The sequence below is a fragment of the Micropterus salmoides genome, unplaced genomic scaffold, assembly GCF_014851395.1.
Source record: "Micropterus salmoides isolate LMB-PRFRI ecotype aquatic unplaced genomic scaffold, ASM1485139v1 Ms_hic_scaffold_2, whole genome shotgun sequence".
NCBI classification, from domain to species: domain Eukaryota; kingdom Metazoa; phylum Chordata; class Actinopteri; order Centrarchiformes; family Centrarchidae; genus Micropterus; species Micropterus salmoides.
This window is the reverse complement of record NW_024041150.1, coordinates 16,100,493-16,122,730: the sequence shown is the minus strand read 5'-3', so window position 1 is coordinate 16,122,730 and position 22,238 is coordinate 16,100,493. Positions and strand designations below refer to the sequence as shown.

Below are 22,238 nucleotides of genomic sequence, written 5' to 3'. Positions count from 1 at the left end.
CTACACTCTGTAAAAGTGACATCAAAATTATGAAAGTGAAACTGGTGAAACGCTCACAATAAACCTGAGCTCTTGTAGATTTTATGTTGGGAAAAATAGCTGAATAAAATGCTTAGTTTAGTTTCCTGCAATTTGCGGTATAATCCACAAGATGGCAGTACAGTCCCAATTTTGTCTGAGATCTGCATATTTTTTTTTTATTTCAACCTTATTCTGTACTTGACATGGTGAACTCCTAGCTGGTGTCCTTGCTTTTCTTTTCTATCGCTTTTAATAATTTATACAACAAACTACTTTTAAATTAAAGAAATGTGCACAGAGTGAAGCGCTCGAGACTTGAGGTTTTATAATTCAAGGTGTCCAAATGAGCCTTTTTGACGCATGACAGCAGCTGAGGAGTCACCTTAACACATTTCTACACTTTTTTTTCCAGGTTTTTGTAACATCTTTATCACCGCTGGCAGCAATGTTAGTTGTCTAATATCCCCATACAGTTTATTTTATTCATGTAGTATTTAAGGAAATGTGTCATTACAAACAGTAATTTAGTAGATTTGGGTTGATTGAATTAGTTTGCGTGTATTCTTAAGCATATCATAAAACAAAGTGCCTAACCAGACCAGTGACTTCTTCTGGGCCATTTAACAAATCACAACCATACAAAATAAACTTGAGTTTAATATTTCGTAGACTGTGATTGACGCTGTCAGATTAACACCCACTCCGTTGTCTTCCTCTAAACTGACGATCTTTGTTTTAGCTCCGCTGAGCAGGAACCGGAAGAAGGTAGGAGTGAAGCATCTCGCCCTGTTAAACCCTCTCTGGTCTCCTCAGCAGCAACAGCAGCGGCCCCGCCTCGCGACGTGAACCGCTGGCTGGTTCACCTCCAACACAACCCACATCTGGCTGTCACACAGCAGTGGTTGCCGCTCCGTCCGGTACCCGCGGCATGCTCGTATCCACGCCGGGACACACGAAGGGGATTATAAGCAGAGGATGTCGGAGGTGCGGAAATTCACGAAGCGGTTAAGCAAACCCGGTACGGCCGCGGAAGTCAGGCAGAGCGTGTCGGAGGCTGTGAGGAGCACCGTGGACCTTGTGGTGAGCGGAGCTTAAACGCTGTCTGTGGACCCGGCGGCGGTCATTTAAGCTAACAGGGATAATACCGTTACAAATAACCTGGTTAGCCTGCCGCCTCCCCTCTGTTGTCCTTGCGGCGTTTAGCTTTTCCATTCCTCTTTATTTATTTTTTTCCATTGCTGCTCTTCTTTTTGCTTTATTCTTCAGACTCCCTTCTCCCAGTTTTCATTCACCGCGCTTGTCCCACCAGCCTTGTGCTCGTGTAACGTTAGCACCCGCGTGTCTCAGTGCGCTCCAGCTCAGCGTTATTGGCAGCGCTGCGTTTAAAGACAGGTCATTATGGAGCGGTCAAGTGCCGGCTTGGTTTCCTGAATTACCGGCGTTAGAAAAAAAAAAAAAAAAAGGAAAGGATGACATTGTCCACATGAACACATGGAGGGAGGGGAGGGGGGGGGGGGGGATTCAGTTCTGTGCGGCTCCTTTTGTGTGCTGGCGAACGAGGAGCAGTGCCAGTTGGACAGCTGCAGCATGGCTTCCCTGTCATTGCCTTGCAGGAGTGTGTGTGCTCTTTATTTCTACTGAAAATGGCCACATTGTGCAGAAAAAGGCAGTTAATGCATGTCCGTATAAATGATGCATAATGCTAATCATGGGTGTGCAAAGCAAAAGGTTGAATAAATAGCTGTGCTGTTGTCTGATAGTGGCTTGGAACAGACTGCAGTAATGAGGGATTAGGAGCACTGAGGGTCCTGCTGATGCAGTGTGTGTGTTATTTTCATATCAGGATGTCAAAAGGCTTGACATTTGTCTTGAAACTTCCAGTGACGTCAGTGCAGGTTGACACTGGCCTGCGGATCTCTTGGTTTTCTTTTTCTCATAGCAGCAGCACCATCTGGTTACTCCTCCACTTTCTCATGACGTGACAATGACAAACTGCTGCAACCCCAAACACAAACATACAGCCATACATCTCTGGCTGTTTAGAGAGCGGAGCTGGAGCAGTTCCTTTGGGATTAGGCTTCAGTCTTATGATGGTCATCTTTGAGGAGTGTGACGCACTACAGGCTGTCAGCATAAGAATCATGTGATAAGGTTTTAATTTCCGCAGCAGAGGTGGGCAGAGTGTGTGCAGCCGTGTGTGATGTGTGTTTTTGCCTTCCTGTTTCAGAGTATCCGTTTTTTTGGCTGCTCATTTTGGTGGCTCAAACTTTGGGCTCCGCAACTTGAGAACAGACGTTGCTGTGTGGAGGCTGCGTGGCCCCACGCTCCTCTCACATGGGGATTCCCGCAGGCATGCTGTGACCACGCTTCCTCTGTGTCTGACTCTGTGTGTGTGTGTGTGTGTGTGTGTGTGTGTGTATTCATTCTCAATTTCTCTCAGCTCCACAAAGTCAGCTCCATTTCTAAAGTCTTTAATTCCACGCCTGCGGTCTTAGATTTTTCCAGTGAACAAACAGGTTTTACATTTTTTTTTGTCATAGGCAGAGAGATGAATTTTCAGAAGGAAGTGGCAGAGTGCAGAATGTGGAAGTATTTGTTTCCTACATGATTCAGACAGCTCCTGGGCTGTGTATTATTAAGAAGCAAAATTTCTTCTTTATTGCTTCATTACTGGTCTTACTGTAGAAAGTCCTGCTGAAAGGTCATAGTCGTCTTTCACATAAAAATGTCTGGGATCCACTGGACAGTAGCTGTCGGCCTGATAGTTGGTAGAGACTACATGATCCTTTCCTAATGGACTGTGTGATTCTAAAGAGCGAAACATCTAAGAAACCCCTGATGTTCTGTCATGTGGCTTGCTACTTCCTGGTGTGTCTCCGCTGTTGGACTTGAATCTGGTTTAATCATCTCCTCAGGTCGTCTTATGCCCAGCAGGAAGAGGCTGTTGATAATTTGACGTTGCACAGTCTGCCTAGCGTAGTTTTTCTACAGTTGCAATGGCCAATTGGCACAAACAAAAGCCATACTGGGCAGGTTGCATGTTTTTGCATAGGAGGAAAAGATGCTCTTCTTTTGTCTTCATAAAGCCAAAACCGTGGCTCCGGGCTGTTGGCTGAACAAAATAAGACTAGTCCAACACGTCTCCTCGGGGTAATGTCATTTGTTCCGCCTGTGCTTCTCCTTCTATGACACGTCAAAACATCTGCTGTGTGAAAAGGACTGTGAACCCGATTCGTTTGAGAGAAACTAGAGCGCTCTGATGCTCAGATCAAGATTGTAGTTGGCAAGATTTTACTCAGACAGCAAAATGTAAAGTACAAATTGGACAGATTGTAGGCAGGGAAGAAAAGAAACCGGTCTTGTTCTTGAGGTCACTCTTAATAGCTTATGTGTGTTTAATCTGTGTTCTTGGTGATGTTATTTCATTCAAGTTCAACGTGGCTCCATTAGTAATTAGTTTCCCTGTTGTTGTGTTGTTAACAGTAGGTAAATAAAAAAGCAGTTTATGGAGTCGTGAAATCTTTTAGCCTTCACTTCAAATGGGAAAGTTTGAGAACCACTCTGAAGGAATGGACTATTGACATCCATATGATTGTACGTCCAACTATGCGTGCCACTTTATGGTCAGTATGAATGTCACTATTGCATCACTGTGCAGTGCCACCACCATGTCTATATATGGACATTTTTAGATAAACTGAAGGATTGAATGCTGTGTGTGAGGCTGAGAAAAGTCCCTCATGTTTAGGCTAAAAACACCTTTACAATGAGTCTAAAAGCAAGACTGTTTATCTCGTCTTATGAAGAGCTGACATTATATATTTTCATGTGACAACACTGAAGAAATGACACTTTGCTACAATGTAAAGCAGTGAGTGTGCAGCTTGTATAACAGTGTAAATCTGCTGTCCCCTCAAAATAACACATCACGCAGCCATTGGTGTCTAAACCGCTGGCAGCAAAAGTGAGTAGATATAAAATGTGAGGGGTGTATTCACTTTTGTGAGATACTGTAACTACATAATAGGAATGTGCAGTCAAACTATTAAATGAATAGAAAATAACCATTGCATTTTCACGTGTAGCCTATATATGTAGTCGTTAATGGAAACTTTAAATTCCACGTAATCTGCCTTGAATTTGGTGTTTAAATCCTGTATCTCTCTGTACATTCCTAATGGGGATGCATGAATGAAGCTCTATTCATAATACACTTTTTTGGAAGAGACATGGAGGAATATAAGGATAAAAGAGACTAGCTGGGCTCCTTTCCTTCCCTCGAGTGGGCCGCCGTGTGCCTGTGCCGCTCATATCCACACAGATTGGAGCACTTAGCGGGGTCAGCTGTGGGACAGTGGAGCTGCTTCATTCTGTGCGCGTGACTTGATTGTCAATGTGTGTGTGTGTGCGTTTAAGTCAGTGTAAGCTTCCCTGGCCAACGTGATGACGTCCACCCGGTCGCGTTGGAGCGGTGAGTGCCTTGCATCTGCTGAGCTGTAATGGGACACAGACCTTTGGAAATGCAGCCTTGCTATCATCATCATCATCATCATCATCATCATCATCATCATCATCATCATCATCATCATCACCATCACCATCATAGTCACACACACTGGCAGTCATGCTTTGTACTCAGTGATTTTTGGAGTGTTGTCTGGCCAGATCGAAGGCTCAGAGCTGATGGTGTGAGACTTGGGAGATGGCGACATAAATAAGACAGGACCGTGTGTTGACTGCTTGCATCATACAGTCACACCCAAGTGTTGGGCCACGTCCTTCAGTGTTTTAGCATCTGTCTCTGTTTCCCAATCAGTGAGACTGTGGCTTCACAGCTGGCTGGGTGTGATTCTTCAGCTTCTTTCCTCCTCTATAACTCTCTCTTTCTTTCTTTCTTTCTTTCTCTCTTTGCTTGCTCCTTCTCTTCCTTTCTGTCTGTCTCTCCCCCCTTTCTCTGTCTCTCTGTAACACGATCAGTGCTGCAGTCTCGCCACTGTGCGCTGCCGAACGGTTGCCGCTGACTTGCAGCGCGTTGCGGCTTGTTGCACATGACAGGAAGCAGAAGCTGCTGCTTTGGGTGCAGGGGCGGCCACAGTCATGTTTAATGCTTTCAACAGACTTTTATAAGTGCTGTGTTTTGCTGCTGCTCAGGTTGCTGGTTGTGTTCTGAGTAGCCCTGTCTTTATGTGAAAAAACAAACAAACGCAAAGATAGCAGTGATGCTACATAACACAGAGAAACTGGAAACTCTCTCAAGTATCATTAGGGTTAGGGCATTTTTATTTAGATTAGTGGTTCAAAAAATGCTGAATGCATGGTTCATGTGGAGAACCAACATGGTCTGGTCTGGTGGAAAGAATCTGCAGGGAACATGTACGTGTAACCGGCATATTTCACCAAATTATTGGTTAGAGAACATGGAAAGGGAGAGCTTTCTTTCCTTTATTGGCTTGTGTTCAGATGCCAGGATTTTCCAGAATGAGATTTTAACCCCATAAAACCTCATTCTGTGTAGCCAAACATAGTGTGGATCAAACCCATAGAGCTTCATTTCAAAATGGCCAGAGATATCAAACAGGTCAGGCCAAAACTTGAGGTGACGTGTATTGAATGATGCACAAGACAACTTGCATCTTCCTGTTTGACAGAATGATGCAGCCACAAAAACACAGAGTTTTGGCTTTAAATATTTCACTCATTGTAAACATCATATAGCTTGAATGAGGAGCTAGAACAATCTGATACTCAATATATACACGTGATACTGTCAGACAATGTGGAATGAAATCATTTTCCCTACTTTAAATCTGCTTAAAACCTGTGAAAACGTGTTTTCAAATCTAAAGTATTCATCTAAAACATTTCCTTTTTGATGACTAAATGAGTAACAATCAAGTTAAAGTTCAGAAAAAAAAGATACATGTGTGAGATTACAAAAACTGTTCAACCTTTTGCAGACAATGTGTTCATGTAGGACAGCTACAGAAAGAGGAAAACTGCATGTTGAGTGTGCCACTGGGCTCATGAAGCTCAAAAAGACCTCGACCTAAATACGAGCAGGTATCGAGAATCACTGAATAAATGCACATGTAAGCATGACCAGTTTTAGAGGAAAGAAAGCAGATGGGAGGGCTGACCAAGCAGAAGGGGAAAAAAGAGACAGCAGCCAAACTACCTAACTAACTTTACTTCATTGCTGGCGTTCTCACTCGGCCCACTCCAACAGCGGTACTATAGGAAAACAAAGCTCTGCATCACAGCTGCAGACTCTGAAATGGAAACATGACAAGGTGGAAAATGACTCTTACTCTCCCAGCTGTCGTGAGAAGTCCTTCTCCTGCGTGTGTTGCCTACAGACTCAGCGGCAGTGGTTCAGTGAGGTGGCAGAAGAAGCTGATCAAACCCATACTGTCTGGCTTCCCCTGCTCGAGTCCCAACGGCTTGGTGTTGCTCAGCCCCGGCTTATTGGCTAAGCTATTCTTCACCATCTTCACTGCTCGGCTTGAGCTTTAAATGGCACTTTCTTGGATTTTAATTCCGAGTCTTTTAGAGTGGTTTAGGTTTATGCTTGTAATAACATCTTGACCTAGTTTGTGTGAGGCTCGGGTTTTTAGCCTGAAGGCTTCTTTAAGACATTAAGGGGAGGTCACTTCTCCATGAAACCCGAAACAGGAAGTTATGATGTTTAGCTGGATGGCAGGTGATATATTTCTTGTGTTTTGTTTCATTATTACGTATGCCTCTATCAAACACATGAGCTTTATTGGATTGCACATAAATATCAAGTCAGATGTGATAGCTTGTCCACGTCACTGCTGTCCCGTGTCTCACCTTTCTTGCCCCGTCTGTCTTTGCCTATTTATTTGTTGTCAGCTGCTTTCTTTTCTTTTCGTCATCTTTTGCATTTGCGTTTCATCCACCCACAATTCTCTTAGCAGCTCTATCCCTGCCAGATGACACTGCTCTGAACTTTGTGGTTTCTCTGGTCTCTCTGATCTCCCGTGGAAGGGCGGGGGGGGCCTTGTTAACTGCTTTCAAATAGCAAGTGCATGTGGCGCTTCCCAGAGCCACGGTAAAAACACAACTATCAGAATGTTGGATCAAAAAGATTTAGTTTGTTTACGTGAAGCTTTATGTATTTGTGTCGTGTCTCTCAGGAGCAGCCGAAGATCATTGAACCGCTGGACTATGAGGCCGTGGTGTTTCAGAGAAAGGCCCAGATCCACAGTGACCCCCACCGAGACCTGCTGCTCTGCCCTGTCGACGATGTCTCGGTGAGTTCCCCTCATCCTTTCCCGCCGTGTCATAACCGAGGGAGCTTTGCAGCTTACCCAGCAGCCTGCTGTCTCCTATGACACTTTGTGTAGGGGGGAGTTCAGGTCTTGGTTTTAGTCAGTGCTGCTATCCCTCATACTCATACAAAAGTTATCACTTATTAAGATCTTAAAGATGTAATTGGTTGACTGGCACATCAGATTGAAAAATACTTGAATACATTTGTCATTTAAGATGTATGGTAGATACAGGAATACAGAAATAGTGAGTGTTTAAAAATCTGATATCATATATGAGCCAATATTATTTATATACGCCAACATTTTTATCTTGTAAGCATTCCAATGTGTTTTTCTTCTCCGGTGGGACACTTTTCTAAAGTACCTCATGTCTGTCCTGAACTTTAATTTCTTATTACTTATTGGCTTGACCTATTTGCTGATACCGATTTATTATCTGCAATAATCTAACAGTATAAATGAGTGAATTAGTGGAAGAATTAAGGCCCAACATGAACATCCCTTAGGGGGCAAACTCCATTTTCAACAACCTGGATCTAATTTTGTCCATAGTTCTTCTTCATTATAATAACTTTGTTATGTAAGGCTGCATTGCACGGTCCCGTTTTCTGATTTAATAAATTCAATTGTTTCCACGTTTCTACCAAGTGAAGGAGTTTTTGTTTGTGGCCATGGTTTGATGGTTCCAGCAGCAGAACATTTCAGTTGAGTGGTATTGTTGGATAATATTTGTGCGTGGTTGTTTAAATTTATTGTTTTCAAGATTGTAATCCTGTTAATAGTCCCCATTTTAAATAATCGGTAATCTGATAATGTTTTTATTTTGCGTTACTTTTAACAGGATAGTTACCTTTTTTCTGTATCCTAAATACGCAAAGCCGGTTCATGTATTCTGTTTCTCCCCAAGCCCGATCATAACAAATACCCAAGACCCAAGTTTTTTTTAACAAAATAAATCCTTTAAAGCTAGGGTAGTCAATGCTGGAGAAACGAGTAAGAGACAGCTAGATTTTGAAAGTGCCCAATTGAAAAAATCCCACCCCCTCCTCCTTTCAGGCCTCCCTCCAGAGCCACTCCCCCAAAACACATGTTCATGGGCAGTGAGTACACGGGCAGATTGCATTCAGGTAGGCATGTGGGCCAGCCAGTCAGTCCTGTGACAGCCTCAGATACCAGATGTGTTTCATTTTTATGTCACAGATTTTATTTATTGATAGATGTCGGGATGTAAGGAGCATTTCAACAAATATAACAAAAAATGCTTCTGAAATAAACTGCATACCCCAGCTTTAAAATATTATAATCCAAATACTCTGTATAAAGAGCATTGTTGGTTTTGTCACTGCAAACTTGTAAAACGGATGTGCTGCTTATTTGGACTATGAATCAGTGCATCTCGGATCCATCTGCAGCCTCTGATTTGAAGGTCAAATACAAAATCTTCTTCTCAGCTCACCTGTGCTGAGATCTCCTGAGGAAACAGCCCAATCAGCAGCTTTTTTATTCTTGTAAAACTGTCTGAGTCAAATGAGAACAAAGAGCTGAACTAAAGAAAGGTTTCCCATCATCCATCACTGTTCATCCCCAACGCACCAGGCTCCATTATTTACGGGTCAGTCCAAGAGGCCTGACCAGTTAAATACAGTCCAGCCAGGTACCTCTGCTCTGTATTTATTGGTGCTGCTCCAAACACACGTGGTTTTGTTTAGAGGCACGTCTCACTCCGTGTACATCTGTTTTTATGTGTCCGGGCCTTCTGTTTTCTCCCATTCACTTTCTCTTTGCCTGTTGTTAGTGGTTTCCTGCTGTGCCGCCATTGCACGATAAGATAAAGAACTTGCTTTTGCTCTTGTTAATCTCACTGTGTGTGTGTGTGTGTGTGTGTGTGTGTGTGTGTGTGTGTGTGTGTGTGTGTGTGTGTGTGTGTGTGTGTGTGTGTGTGTGTGTGTGTGTGTGTGTGTGTGTGTGTGTGTGTGTGTGTGTGTGTGTGTGTGTGTGTGTGTGTGTGTGTGTGTGTGTGTGTGCAGGAGTCCCAGATCTCCCGGCAGAGGAGGACCGTTGTTCCCTCGGTGCCTCAGAACGCTGAGCGGGAGGCCAGGAGTCTGTTTGCCAAAGAGGTACTATAACTTAGCAGTCCCATGTGTGTGACTGGCCTCACTTTGTGTCTAACAGTTAGCAGTTAGCAATGATGCCCAGTCCTTTTTAAAAATAATAGAGGAGTTTTGGAGCTACGGTATTCATAGTTGACGTAAATCTTCTCAGTAATGTGACTCTTACTTCCTCAAATAGAATCTGCTCAATAATAATAGTCAAACTCTCAGTTCACCTCTGATTTCTTGACTGAAGTGGTCACTTGATGCTCATAAAGAAACCCAGAATGAACAGGCCTGTACTGAAAAACAGACTCTTCTGGCATGATGTGGATCTGAGTTCCTCAGCCAGCTCTCATGACTATGATACAGCACGGAAACAAGTGTTATAGGGACTGTTAAAACAAATCTATGCTCACTCAGCATCTACTGAACAATGATCCTTTCAGCTGGCTTAATTGAGAATTTCTGCTTGCCGTTTAACACTGAAAAGAAAGTAATATGTACAATCAAAACCATCTTGAGTGGAACCACGGCAGGGGTGAAGACTTCTCCTGCTACTTTGCAGAATTATTTCGAGTTCTTAAATGAATAATATTGAGGTGGAATTTTCCCCCTCAAAATAGGGAAGCGAACCCTCAGTGAGTCAGATTCAGAGAAAAGAAACGTGTGCTTGGTTTGGTCACTCTGCTTGTTGGCTGGTTGTATTTGAGTATGTCTGATGCCTCTAATCCAGCTCTCTGTGTTGCTCTGTTTGGCAGTGCATCAAGATGTACAACACCGACTGGCATGTAATCAACTACAAATATGAGGCTTACACTGGTGACTTCCGCATGTTGCCAAGGTGAGGACGATAAGGGGGGCAAAAAAAACAACAACATATAAATTAGAAATGCAGTTTGGAAATGTGGAACATTTAGAGTTTAGGCCCAAATATGTAACATGTACAAGAGATTTACTCTGCTCACGTGGGTCTGCTGGATGACGACCTGCAACAAATCACTGTATATTAATGCAGCTCTGATGCTTAAGCAGAATAGAGGAAATATTGAGTTGAAGTAAAGGCACAGAGTTCAGCCAGATGTTCCTCTATAACACAGCAGGTGCAGCCCAGATGTTTGGAATTCATATTTAAATGGTGATAAAGCTTCCTGAGGAAATAAATTTTGTAACTGCAACCTGCACTTGACCCATACACGGAGTGAAAGAGACACAAACAAACAAAATTCTCCAAGAACCCTCAAAAGGAAAACAACTGTAATGTGCATGATTAACTGACCGACACAGGGCATACACAGCAAAGGAGACAAAGTGTGTGTTGCAGGGAACATGCATTCGGGAGGGCGGGGGGGCTCATTTATTGAAGACCGCTGACCCTCTCACTGTGTGTTCAAAGCAAAGGCCTGAAGACAGACAAGCTGCCAGCTCACGTGTTTGAGATCGATGAAGACGCCAAAGACGAGGTGAGTAGAGGGGCCAGAGCGCCATTAGATCACAGACATTGATCAGTAAGGAAGAGCACTCTGCTATTGACTCACTGGGCCTGTTATGGACAGACTGCACCTTGCATGCATGCACCGCTTTTAGAGATGTGCTTTAAACCATGCTGTGAAATTAATTATCTCTTTTGGAATCACAGATAAGACACAGATTTGGCACATGGCTTGAATATCCTGAAAATATGAGCAACCAGAGCGGCCATGCTCGGCCTGGACGTGTAGTGAGCTAGTAATTGTGCTGGAAGAGTCCCTGTGACTTATGATCTGTCAGTCCTACTGTCCGCCCAGCAGTGTGACTCCTCAGAGACTGAGCGAGAGGCAGTGAAACCAGCAGCCTTATATGTTCTATAAATAACCACCCCCCCTCTCCCCGCCCTCCTGGGGCCGGATGCAGAGAAACTGAGACAGAGAAAGGGTTTAATTGAAGGAAAATAAATGCCGATGTGCTGCAGGACAGGGAGGAGATGGCTCTATTACTTCTCGACATGCAGCTGTTTCACCTCTGCATTATCATTTCTGCCTGTGATAGCCGCGGGTCTTGGCAGTCTAGAAGCAAGAATATTTAAGAGCATAAAGAGGAAACAAACATCCATGATATGCTTCCTTTATATTCGCTTGTATAAATGTTTGCTATGTCCTTTAAATGACCTTTTATGTCCATCCAAAGGGCCAAACAATAAATCAATAAGAATGCAGTGAGAGACATTAGGCATTAGGTGACGTTGTCAAGTACACTACCACTGTTGATACGAGGTAGGGTGTGACGAGGTGCGTGTGCAGGGTGGCCGGCTGCTGTCTGACGGGAGTATGGGCCTAGGCAAGCTGTGGGAGGAGAACAGCCCGCCAATTGGATTAGAGGACGAAGCTGGAGGGACAGTGGCAGACGTGATGCTCAGAGGACAAAATGCCTCTTCAATGTGATTAGGCCCATTGCAATCGTGCACACACGTAAACACACCCGCCTCTAAACACCTCAGTCTCATAATATGCGTGTCACGGTCCAGGTTTACATTAAGTTAATTTGGTCTCTTTGTATTATGAATTCCTCCAAATGGCCAGATGCGTTACCCCTGAGAATGCGTGTGTATGCTGTGCCTATTTGTTTCTGACGGATGTTGTGTTTTCTGTGGAGTGCTGATGAAGAGTCCCGTGATAGTTATTATATGAAAAGGCTGCACTGACAGGACTGAGGCTGAATTATGACGACCTCTTGATGGGAAACCAAAAAAATTGAAGATGTCAGTAATGTTTCATGCTGGCACTAAATAATTTAAATTTAGTCAATATCATTAAGCTGTTTAGTTTTATCCTCTCTACAGGTACAAATGCTTCATACGTAAAAACCATTAACCTGGATGAACCTGCATTATCCAGCCGGCCTTGATTGATTTCCAGTGTTTGTGTTTGTGTCTATCAGGACTCCGCTTCACTCTGCTCGCAGAGGGGAGGCATCATGAAGCAGGGCTGGCTTCAGAAAGCCAACATCAACAGCAGCCTGTCTGTCTCCATGAGGGTGAGTCACCACCAGACCTCCTGTCTGTTATTCATACAGCAGAACAGCAATGAAACCAAACAGCAACAGCAAAACGGAGGGTTCACAACAGAGCTGGCGACACATGGCAACTCTTCGTTCTCCTCCATGGCTGATAGACAGTTCTCTTCTGTCATTCTATACTGTCATACTGTGCTACACAAACTGTGGTCAAAATCAGGTTTCATATTGCCCTCCTCGTTTATAATCTGTTAGACTTGGACCTCCCTGACTTGCTTTGCTGTGAATTGCAGGTGTTCAAGAGGAGGTACTTCTACTTGTCTCAGCTCCCAGACGGCTCCTACATCCTCAACTCCTACAAGGACGAGAAGAACTGCAAGGACACCAAAGGGTCCATCTACCTGGACTCCTGCATAGACGTCATGCAGGTACACACGGCTGGAACGCATCAGAGAAACATCATATGCCCAGTTGGGAATACTGCAACAACAGTAGTAACAGCAACCGTTTTTTTCCAGGCTGACCAACACTTAAGCTTTCAATACACCATGCTGTTTGTTTAATTGAGCTCTTTTTCGGCGTGTCTCGCTCGGTGCCCACTTTGAGTTTTCCCTTCTTGGCACAAGCTCTCCCCCTCGTGAAAGTCAGTCCTGTTTCCTAGTCTCGCCACGCTCCGGTGGCTTTTAGCCGCTTTGATTGAACAGATTTACTGCATTCCTGCAGCAAGGTCCGGTTCTGACAGATTATGAGGGGCTGCTGATGTTGGCTCATGGCGCAGGCTGGTACCTCATTCGGGTCTGCACTGAGCAGAGAGGCTGCCAGGAAGCTTTCAGCTTGATGAACACATTCAGAAATTGAATGGGAAGAGTGAGAAGAGACATTCCAGCTAGTGGGTTTAATGTGGAAGCTTGTGGAGTGCGGTAAAGCACGTTTTGCACTGAAAAAAATGATCCAGTGTAAGGACAAACTACAGTCTTTAGTGACGACCTTGTCTGTTTTCATCCATCTGAAGCACTGCAAATAGAACTCATAATGTTATTAAAGTCACAATATTTTTGGTCAGAAAAAGACATACATTGGCTAAATTATATTAAGAGGAAGTCATGTTGTGTTGTCCCAGACTATAGCACTCTTATTACCTGAATAGAGCATGATCCTTTATCTATTGTTAGTGGTTGGTTTGGGAAAGAAGGTAAAACCAAAATTCAAAACACAATATATCCAATAATACCCCCCCAGAGCCCTAAGATGCGGCGTAATGGCTTTGAGCTTAAGATGCAAGACCGCTACAGCCACTTCCTGGCTGCGGACAGCGAAGCAGAGATGGAGGACTGGGTGGCCACGCTGAAACAGGCTCTGCAGAGCAGCACTGAGGCCAGCCAGGACAGGAGGAACGGTGCAGAGACACTGGACTGTGCCCTGGGTGAGTAATACTGTACCTATATCTGAGCATACCTGGCAAATACAGATGCCTAGGTCAGCTTATAGTCAGGATCCTTTTAGCTCTGATAATAATATAAACTAATGTTTGAACATCACCTCTGAGCCAGTCGTGGCCAGGGTTACAGTAATCCCTCGCCCTGGTAGTGGAGGGAGTCCAAAATGCTGCTGAACTGAAGTCTGAGCTCCGTGTTATGACATTTTAATGCCTCCCATATTATAATGATACATAAGCAATAAGTAGGTTTAACACTAGACTTATAGTTGCTGCCAGTGGAGAGATTGAAGGGATATTTTTGCACATCAGCCGACAATTTTTCTAATGTATGTTTAACTGTGCAGGTACGTAAAGTGAATCAAAGCTCAGGAATCTGAATGCTGTTTTTATCTGTTAAAGTCTTTAGTTTCACTCCCAAATTCTCTCCAGTGTGCGTTTCTTCAGGGGGGCAGCCACGGTGAATTGTTGAACTTGTTGCTTGTTCTGAGCTGTGGAAGAGCGCCAGTGGTTTTATGCAGTTTGTGGACGTCCTGCCAGCATCCGTGGGCACTTTTTCCTTTTATAATCATGCGCTCTCTGCAGAATGCTCTAGCGAAACCCAATAGGCCCAGCTTGGTCACAAATCTCCGGGATGCTGATGAGCGACTGGGAGGCCACCCAAAAAGATGGCTGTAGCCATTAGAGGAACAGAGAGTGAGCAGGGTCGGCTGCACCCTGAGTACCTTTAATTAATGTGTTGTCACTGTCCTGTTCAATCAGATGACGACACTGTCAGCCAAGGCAAAGGTGAGAGCCTGCTGGAGAGCCTCGGGAGGAGCCTACACCCTGAACTTATGAAGGTAAGAAGCGTGGGAGGATTGTTATTTGTTTAATTTGGACGGATTGGCTGAGTTTGTGACATGCTGTAGATATACAGAAACATTTAATATTGTACATTTCAAATGTTTGTTTTTGAGAATTTGACATGATATTATTATTTACGGACTGGCGACCTGTCCAGGGTGTACCCCGCATTTCGCCCAATGGCAGCTGGGATTGACTCCAGCCACCCGTGACCCTGTACGCAGGTTAACGGTTGACGATGGATGGATGGATTATTATTTACACCCCTTGTGCGCCGGATTTCTTGTTTTTATGTGGGACCTCACAGATAATAGGAATTAAACATAAAAAGCCGTTTCTTTATGACCAAAGAATTTAATGAAAAATGAGCTTTTGTACCAGACCCTATAATCTCTTGTTTGTAAACGTCTACATTATGGAAGAGCCATAGAAGAGCTGAGTTGGTTTAGTCGGACTTTCTCTGTTTGAGTCAGGTCTGAGAGCAGCAGTGTTTATTCCACAGCGGCCGCGCCGTTTTAATATGTCTGCAAAGCCAGAGCTACACACAGACAACAAAGCCCTCTGTGCTCTGCGCTGCTGTTGCACTCCGTTTGCTCTGGGCCACTCCAGCACCGCTTTCTCCCACTCCATGCAAAAAGATCACTTGAGTTTTGGCTGCAGGCTGGTCACAGAGAGAGAGCAGAAACAAGGGGAGGGGAAGTGGGGGAGGAGATGGATTAGGGCTCTTACCGTGACCTGAGGCTTTGATTTGTTTGTCTCCATTAGATTCTCTTCATTCTCCTTCTGTCTGGGTCTGTCGACTGCTCATCTTCTTCTCTGTCCCGCTCTGTGTCTGCGTTTGTGTTGGTTTACTAGCAGAGAAAACACTCTACGAGGCACCTTACACCCTGCGTAGGCCCACTGTTGTGTGAGATATTACTTTTGTTTTGAAACCAGTTTGTGTTTCTCTAAAACGTCGTACAGTCACACGTGTATATAGTTTTTTTCATTGGATGAGAGTTACTAAATGGTCAGATAATAGTAAAAAAACGACATGCCCCTGTAAATTAATAAATACCTAATACATTTTTTGTCCCATGCATTCTTCTACTCTCTGTGTGTCTGCAGTACGCCAGGGAAACAGACCAGCTCAATAAGATCAACAGGAATGAAGGCAGACAAAAGCTTTTCTCTCTGGATCCTGAGACCCAGGTATCGAATATGCTTCTTACAACGTTTCTTTGTCCAATCATTTATTTATTTCACCATTGATTCAGACTATTTGTTCTCTCCTCCCCTTTCCACAATCTACACTTTTTCCTTCTACTGTACCCTCTCTCCTCTCCGCTGGATCAATTTTTCTCCTTGTGTTGTTTCATCTCCCGCCTTCATGCCTGCTGCTTCCTTCTTCCCTTCTCCCCCCCTCTTCCTCCTCCTTCTCCGATATCCAGAGGCTGGACTTCTCAGGCATCGAGCCAGATGTTAAGCCATTTGAGGAGCGCTTTGGCCGCCGCATCGTGGTCAGCTGCCACGACCTGACCTTCAGTCTCCAGGGCTGCGTTAGTGAGAAGGGTGACGGCGTCCTCACCAATGTATGTCAACACCTTACCTCCACAAGATTTCTTTTTTATACTCTGCTTATATGCTACTTGTGCGTCTCCACGTACTACTACTGATGATAAACCTGACCCTAAAACGTTGGACGTAAAGTGAAACATTATTGCAAAAGGAAATAATAAAGTAACATTTTAATTATAATTTAATATATTCAATTTCATGTCGAACTCAGAGAACTTCAATATTAAGACTACAATTTGCAACTGACATTTAAGGTGGCCTGCTGCTGAAAATACCTCTCTACTGTCTGCATGCACCTAAGCATATCTAATGACAACACACAGTTTTCTTTTTCACGTCACACAACTTCCACCGTGCTCACCCACTGCAGTGCTGCCCCAGATAATATACCTTCATAATTCATGCTGGCCTGTCTGGAAGCAATGGAAGCAACCAGGCCAGAAAGAGGGGAACACAGCCCAACATCGCTGTAACACTTTCGTATTTTACTTTATAAAATAAGTTTGAAAACAAAGAATCAGGCACTTCCACACACTGATGCTGCTTTATTGTTTTAATTCTTCTAATTTAACCTAAAAAAAACCCACCTGAGCTTTAAACTGTGTTGCTCCAAATAAACAAGGACTTAAGGTTATGCAAGAAGTCGGTCTGATGAATGTGGAAAAGTCTTGAATGACGCGCGGCCGGTAGCATGAGGCAGCAGTTTAGCATATGTGAGCTCCGCCTTTGTCAGAGTGGCTTGCTGTAGGCATAAAACATCGGGTTAGACCTCCTCCTCCTGCTTGCTGGTGCATTAGAGGGGATGGTAGGAGAACTGAACGGACTCATATTTGTGGTTTGGAAGCAGTGCGCTCTCTCTCTTTCTCTCCCCTTTTCCACAGTCTCCGCTAGGTTTAATGTTTATTGGATTGCTTGTCCATCATGCAGGAACCATCCATCCTGGCATGAGTGCACTTAGTCACTCAAAAATGTGTGGGCTGCGCTGCTGCCGAGCCAATATTTGCTTTCAAACCACAGATTAATTAATCTTTGTCTGATATACAGAAAGTCAATATTTTGTAATGTAAATTATTTATTTTTACATTTTTATTTAGGCTCAATTTACTGTAAGACAAAAGTTTCAAAAAATGGAAAAAATCTACATTTCTTGTTGCAGATATAATAGTATGGCAGATTCATATTAAGACTCGCATTAATGCTAATGTTTTTGGTGGTTTGCCAGCTTCTTAATGCAGGCCGAGGCAGTTTTTATACGATTTGAGAGCCAGTGACCTTTGAGGTGTCATAGTGGAGGGTGGACACACTGAATTTTTCTGCCTCTCTGCGTCTGTTGTTTTGTTTTCTGTCACATACACATTTGTATCTGTATAAAACCCCATACTAAAACAAGTGAATTCATCCGACATTAGATGCTTTAAAGTGACTTTTGCACTGTAGGGCTAATCACCATCTCAGCCATTCATTTAACTTGTATCATGTCACACTAGTATTAGTTTAAGAGTTAAAACTTTGCTGTGCTAACCTTGAAAGGACAATGTAAGAACACGTATCAGACATTACAGGGTTAATCGCTCTCAATGCCCCCAGCATGTTAACTTCTGGGTCATGTTTAGTCCTAACATTTCTTTAAAAAAATGTAAAAGCTGGGGTGAATTCTTAACGGAGGGATTAAGCTAAATACAGCTAACGTGAAATGTGATGTCCAGTAAATGAATCTTGGGATATAATGAGCCTTGGCTGGTGTATTCAGGTGTAAATAGCTCCTAAGTGTATCTCTGCTCGACCCCAGGTGGAACCATTCTTCATCAGCCTCGCTCTCTTTGACGTCTCCAAGAGCTGCAAAATCTCGGCCGACTTCCACGTTGACCTCAACCCGCCCTGCGTCAGGGAGATGCTGGCCGACGCCGCTGGCCAGCTCTCCCCTTCGTCGGAGGAGGAGGGAGGAGGAGGAGTCAGGGAGGCAGGAGGCGTCATGGTGAACGGAGACTCGGGGAAAGGGAACGGCCTGCCTGTCCTTCAGAGGGTGTCGGAGGCTCTGCTACGCTTCCCTACGCAGGTAGAAACTTGACTGAGGAAGAATGACTTGACCTGACTCACTGATTAACAGCCAGTCACAAGTGGGTGTGAAACCTGAATCATTGTAGTGTCATTCACACAGATCAAGGTGTGTGTGTGTAACACAGTGTTCCATCCTTTCTGTGAAACATATTTTGATGTCGGTGTCAGAAAAAACAGAATCTTATCAGAATAAAACAACAATATAAACTTTTAAGGCAAGCGATTTTAAACATCTTTAGTCGAGCTAATCGTTTTTCTCTAGCTTGCTCTGCTGCAGTTCTGGCTTTTCTGGTGCCGTAGATCGCTTCTTACACAGAGTTTTGGCAGCACTGTCATCCTGTCAGGTTCGAGGATTTGCTGATGTGGGTTTCACTGATATGAAACTAATTCTTAATTTTTTTCAGCTGCTCTTTCTCTGCTTTTCAATCTAATCCTAATCAATTAGGCCACATGAAGAACCATCTGAAAATGAGCACTAGTTGTTTGACTGCGTGGTTTGCTTTTCCTCAATCTCAATAACTTTAATCTCAGTGTTCTGCGGTGGTTTCTTGTAGTTGGTTCACAATGTGCAGCTTAAGGTACTTCATAACATAAAAAAACTGTTAGAAGGTGAAGACGTACAAAAGAGAAACCTTAAGCAACAGTGCAAAAGCATTTTTGATTTGTACCTCTGTGTCTGTTCAAAGACACCAATAAATTGACTAGTTGAAACACATGAAAGAACCTCTGTGGTTCAGAGGGGTTACATTTACAGGAAGCCCCTCTGCGTGATGTCTCCTCAGAAGACCTTTCGGTACTTTAGTCTATTGAAAAAGAGCAGACAAAAGCAGAATAAAAACAGAAACGTAAATTAAATATATTTAGTAAGTAGCCTGTTAATATCTAAAGTTTGTGAAAAAGTACATCATCAGCAGTGGACCATTATTCACATCCTACATTTTCCACGCCTCATCAGGTTGTGGTTGGACGCTGTCTTCTGTCCCCACACAGCGCAGCGACTGCTGAATTGTCATTTATTTCTGTAACACCGCTCAGCGTTCCCATGCTGACTGCAGCTGAGAGCAGCTCCTCATACGTCAGAGGACTTAGCTGACAGTGCGATGACTGAGTGACGGAGCTCTTTCTTCAAATAACATGATGATAGTGTTTGTCAAGCTGCTTTCTCCCTTTTAATCAAAGTGCTGTGCTTTCAATTTTCTTGCCATGGTAGTAGTTCCAGATGGTGAGCGTGTCTCCCTAGACAAAGCTTGGTCCACGTCCAGCCTTTAAACACTTTGCAAGCATCCACACAAGACATCAGTTTAGTTCATGCAGCTAGCATTTGCAAGTGATTTAAGAATCCTATTTGGTTTGCCAGTTTTCTGATTTCGGCTCAGCGCTTGATGATCTAAACTTTATGTCTGGTCACATGTCTTTGCTGTAAAGTCAACCGTTTATTTCGGAAAGGGTAGTGCACATGTGCATGTTACTCTTGGCTCAGGCCTTTTTGCAAACTCCTGCAGGTGCTGTGACATCAGCGCACACACAGACTGCCTGTTCCTCACCTTCGGCTGCTTGGCCCATTAATGTGATTAAGTCACTCAGCAAGGCTGGTGTCTGTTGTAAATTAGCAGCAGTTTGGTTATAAAACTTTCTCACTTTCCATTTCCATGACAAGAGACATGACTAGGCTGTCACGGCAACAGACTGAAAACACAAATAACTTAAAGGCTAAGATGAAAGGAAGTGTTTACTCAGAGCAGAAACACTGTTTCTGATAGAGAATGCTGCAACCGGCAGCAGGCAGACTGTTATAAACACAATTTGAAAACTGCAGACATAAAAAAAAAAAAAAGAAGCGGTGTGAGCTGCCGTACGTCTAATTTAGGGGCTTAATGTAAGTTCTGCCCTCCGACATATGTGAAAGTTCTACACCAGCAGAACACACACACACACACACGTACGAACAAATGCATACAAAGAGAGCAGGCTCTACCTCTGTGATTAGTGAGCTGTTATAGCTCGACAGACCACAGTTTAATTTAGGTGCATTGGGTGTGGTCCAAGGACAGAGCCTCCACTACTTATGTCTCCACTGCATCAGCAGCTCTCGTGAAACCGACGGCCTCTGCTCCAGTTCATTACTTAATTCACAAATTGAATGTGTTTGAAGTGCGTATATTAAGGAGTTTTTCTGTCATCTACATCTTTTTTGATCTAAAGCTATGCTCGCCTGTTAGATAGTGCAACTGCTCCCTCAGTAGTTTCACTACCTTCGCTGAAACGGACTTCCTGCTGCCTCTCTCTAGCTTTTTGTTTCTGTTCCCAGAAACCTCCATTGAGGTTCTTTATTTGTGTTTAAATATGAGCAGCATGTTTATTTTATTTTTTGTAATTTCTGTCCCCTGATTGTTTGTGTTGACTGACACTTCAATCTTAAAGACCAAAAATAGAAGAGCCCCACGGTGGTTTTCCTGTATAACCTACTAACAGCAGCCACTTCCCCTGCGCTTCTCTTGTAGAGAAGCAGTGGCGGAATTTAAGACGAAAAGACATGTCAAGTTTTAATTGCTGATTGCCGCCTATTTATTTGAGTACTCAGCAGTTTCTCTTCAGATCCATGTGTCCAAGTATTGATCTGGAAACAAGTCTAGAAGGAAGGTTGTAGTGAGACACTCACAGTCTGCCAATGCACATAACAACCACTGATCTTGTTGAAGACTCTATCAGCAGGTCCCTACTCTAATTATCCTCCTCACTCCATCTCTCCTCCAGGGTATCTTTTCAGTGACCAACCCTCATGCCGACATCTTTCTGGTGGCTCGCGTAGAGAAGGTGTTACAGAATGGCATCACGCACTGTGCCGAGCCCTACATCAAGACCTCTGACATCAACAAGGTGCGCTGCCCTTTATTTTTCAACTCATATAAAGACTTTAACTAAGCAGCAGTTTAACATTCAGCCTCTGCCTTTTCTCTTCTGTATTGATTATTTTGTTGTTTTGTGTTTTTGTCTTCTCCCGTGTTTCTGCAGACTGCTCAGAAGGTGCTTAAAGCTGCCAAGCAGACATGCCAACGCTTGGGCCAGTACAGGATGCCATTTGCCTGGGCTGCCAAGTAAGACCGGAATAATCCATGAGTCAAAATATTCCGTAGTAATAAATCTGTTTGGATTTATCTTTGGAACAGCATAATATGAATGCAAAAGAAATGTCATCATAATACGCTAATGCACGATTTTAAAACGGTTTATTCACATATAATGTATGTATAAGTCACACATTATTTTAAAAAACAGGTTTTCAGTAGGTGATTGATTGGATCAGGTTCACCTGATATTTTTTGGGTTTGATCATTTTCAAGATATTCCAAATATTGAATTCAGTGGATTATTAACACACGTCTGGGACTGATTGTGACAAAGAATCATAATTTAAACCTGGCACATTTCTCAGTGGTTCATTTCATGCACATCTGATGGAACAGATTTTAATTCTATTTTAATCAATCCAGCTGTCTATACAGGCTGCGTGACGGCTTGTTTTTTTAACCCGGAGCGTATTTTTCTGCTTCAAGTCTTATCTTCTTCAGTTTTATGCGTGTAACTACAGTGGTTATGTTTTGGTCTCTGAGCAGTACCAAAACACCAGTGACCCACACTCAACGCTGTGCCCGAACGCATCCTGTGTAAACACAGACGGAGGTGTGAAGCTGCTCTGCTAACGTGTTGCTTTTTCTGCAATGGGTTTATAGACACAATGTTGGAATCAGCTCAGCAGCAAACAGTAGTAGTAGTAAAGAACCAGAGTAGTAGCGATGCAAAACATATTACAGTAAACATAATACAGTATATATGGCCAACTGCCAGTTTAAACGTGATAGGACTACATTACGCTAGCATTAACATATTGATATAACCCTGGTAGAAAATGTGAATATTTGGCTGTTTGCGTGAGGCAGGCGCTGT

The 22,238-nt window shown here is 43.5% G+C and overlaps 1 protein-coding gene across 2 annotated transcripts in view; it reads left to right on the top strand.

Moving 5' to 3' along the window:
- The first annotated feature begins 735 nt into the window (after positions 1-735).
- Positions 736-22,238, top strand: part of dock11 (dedicator of cytokinesis 11) — a 66,813-nt gene continuing 45,310 nt past the window's right edge. For both annotated transcript variants that reach the window (XM_038731148.1, XM_038731147.1), the window contains exons 1-14: positions 736-1,101; positions 7,179-7,295; positions 9,344-9,433; positions 10,168-10,250; positions 10,803-10,869; positions 12,323-12,418; positions 12,691-12,825; positions 13,637-13,820; positions 14,595-14,674; positions 15,786-15,869; positions 16,109-16,249; positions 18,025-18,291; positions 21,048-21,170; positions 21,306-21,388. In XM_038731148.1, coding sequence (XP_038587076.1) covers positions 997-1,101; positions 7,179-7,295; positions 9,344-9,433; positions 10,168-10,250; positions 10,803-10,869; positions 12,323-12,418; positions 12,691-12,825; positions 13,637-13,820; positions 14,595-14,674; positions 15,786-15,869; positions 16,109-16,249; positions 18,025-18,291; positions 21,048-21,170; positions 21,306-21,388 — 1,655 coding nt within the window. In that variant the 5' untranslated portion in view covers positions 736-996. The remainder of the gene's footprint in view (positions 1,102-7,178; positions 7,296-9,343; positions 9,434-10,167; positions 10,251-10,802; positions 10,870-12,322; positions 12,419-12,690; positions 12,826-13,636; positions 13,821-14,594; positions 14,675-15,785; positions 15,870-16,108; positions 16,250-18,024; positions 18,292-21,047; positions 21,171-21,305; positions 21,389-22,238) is intronic.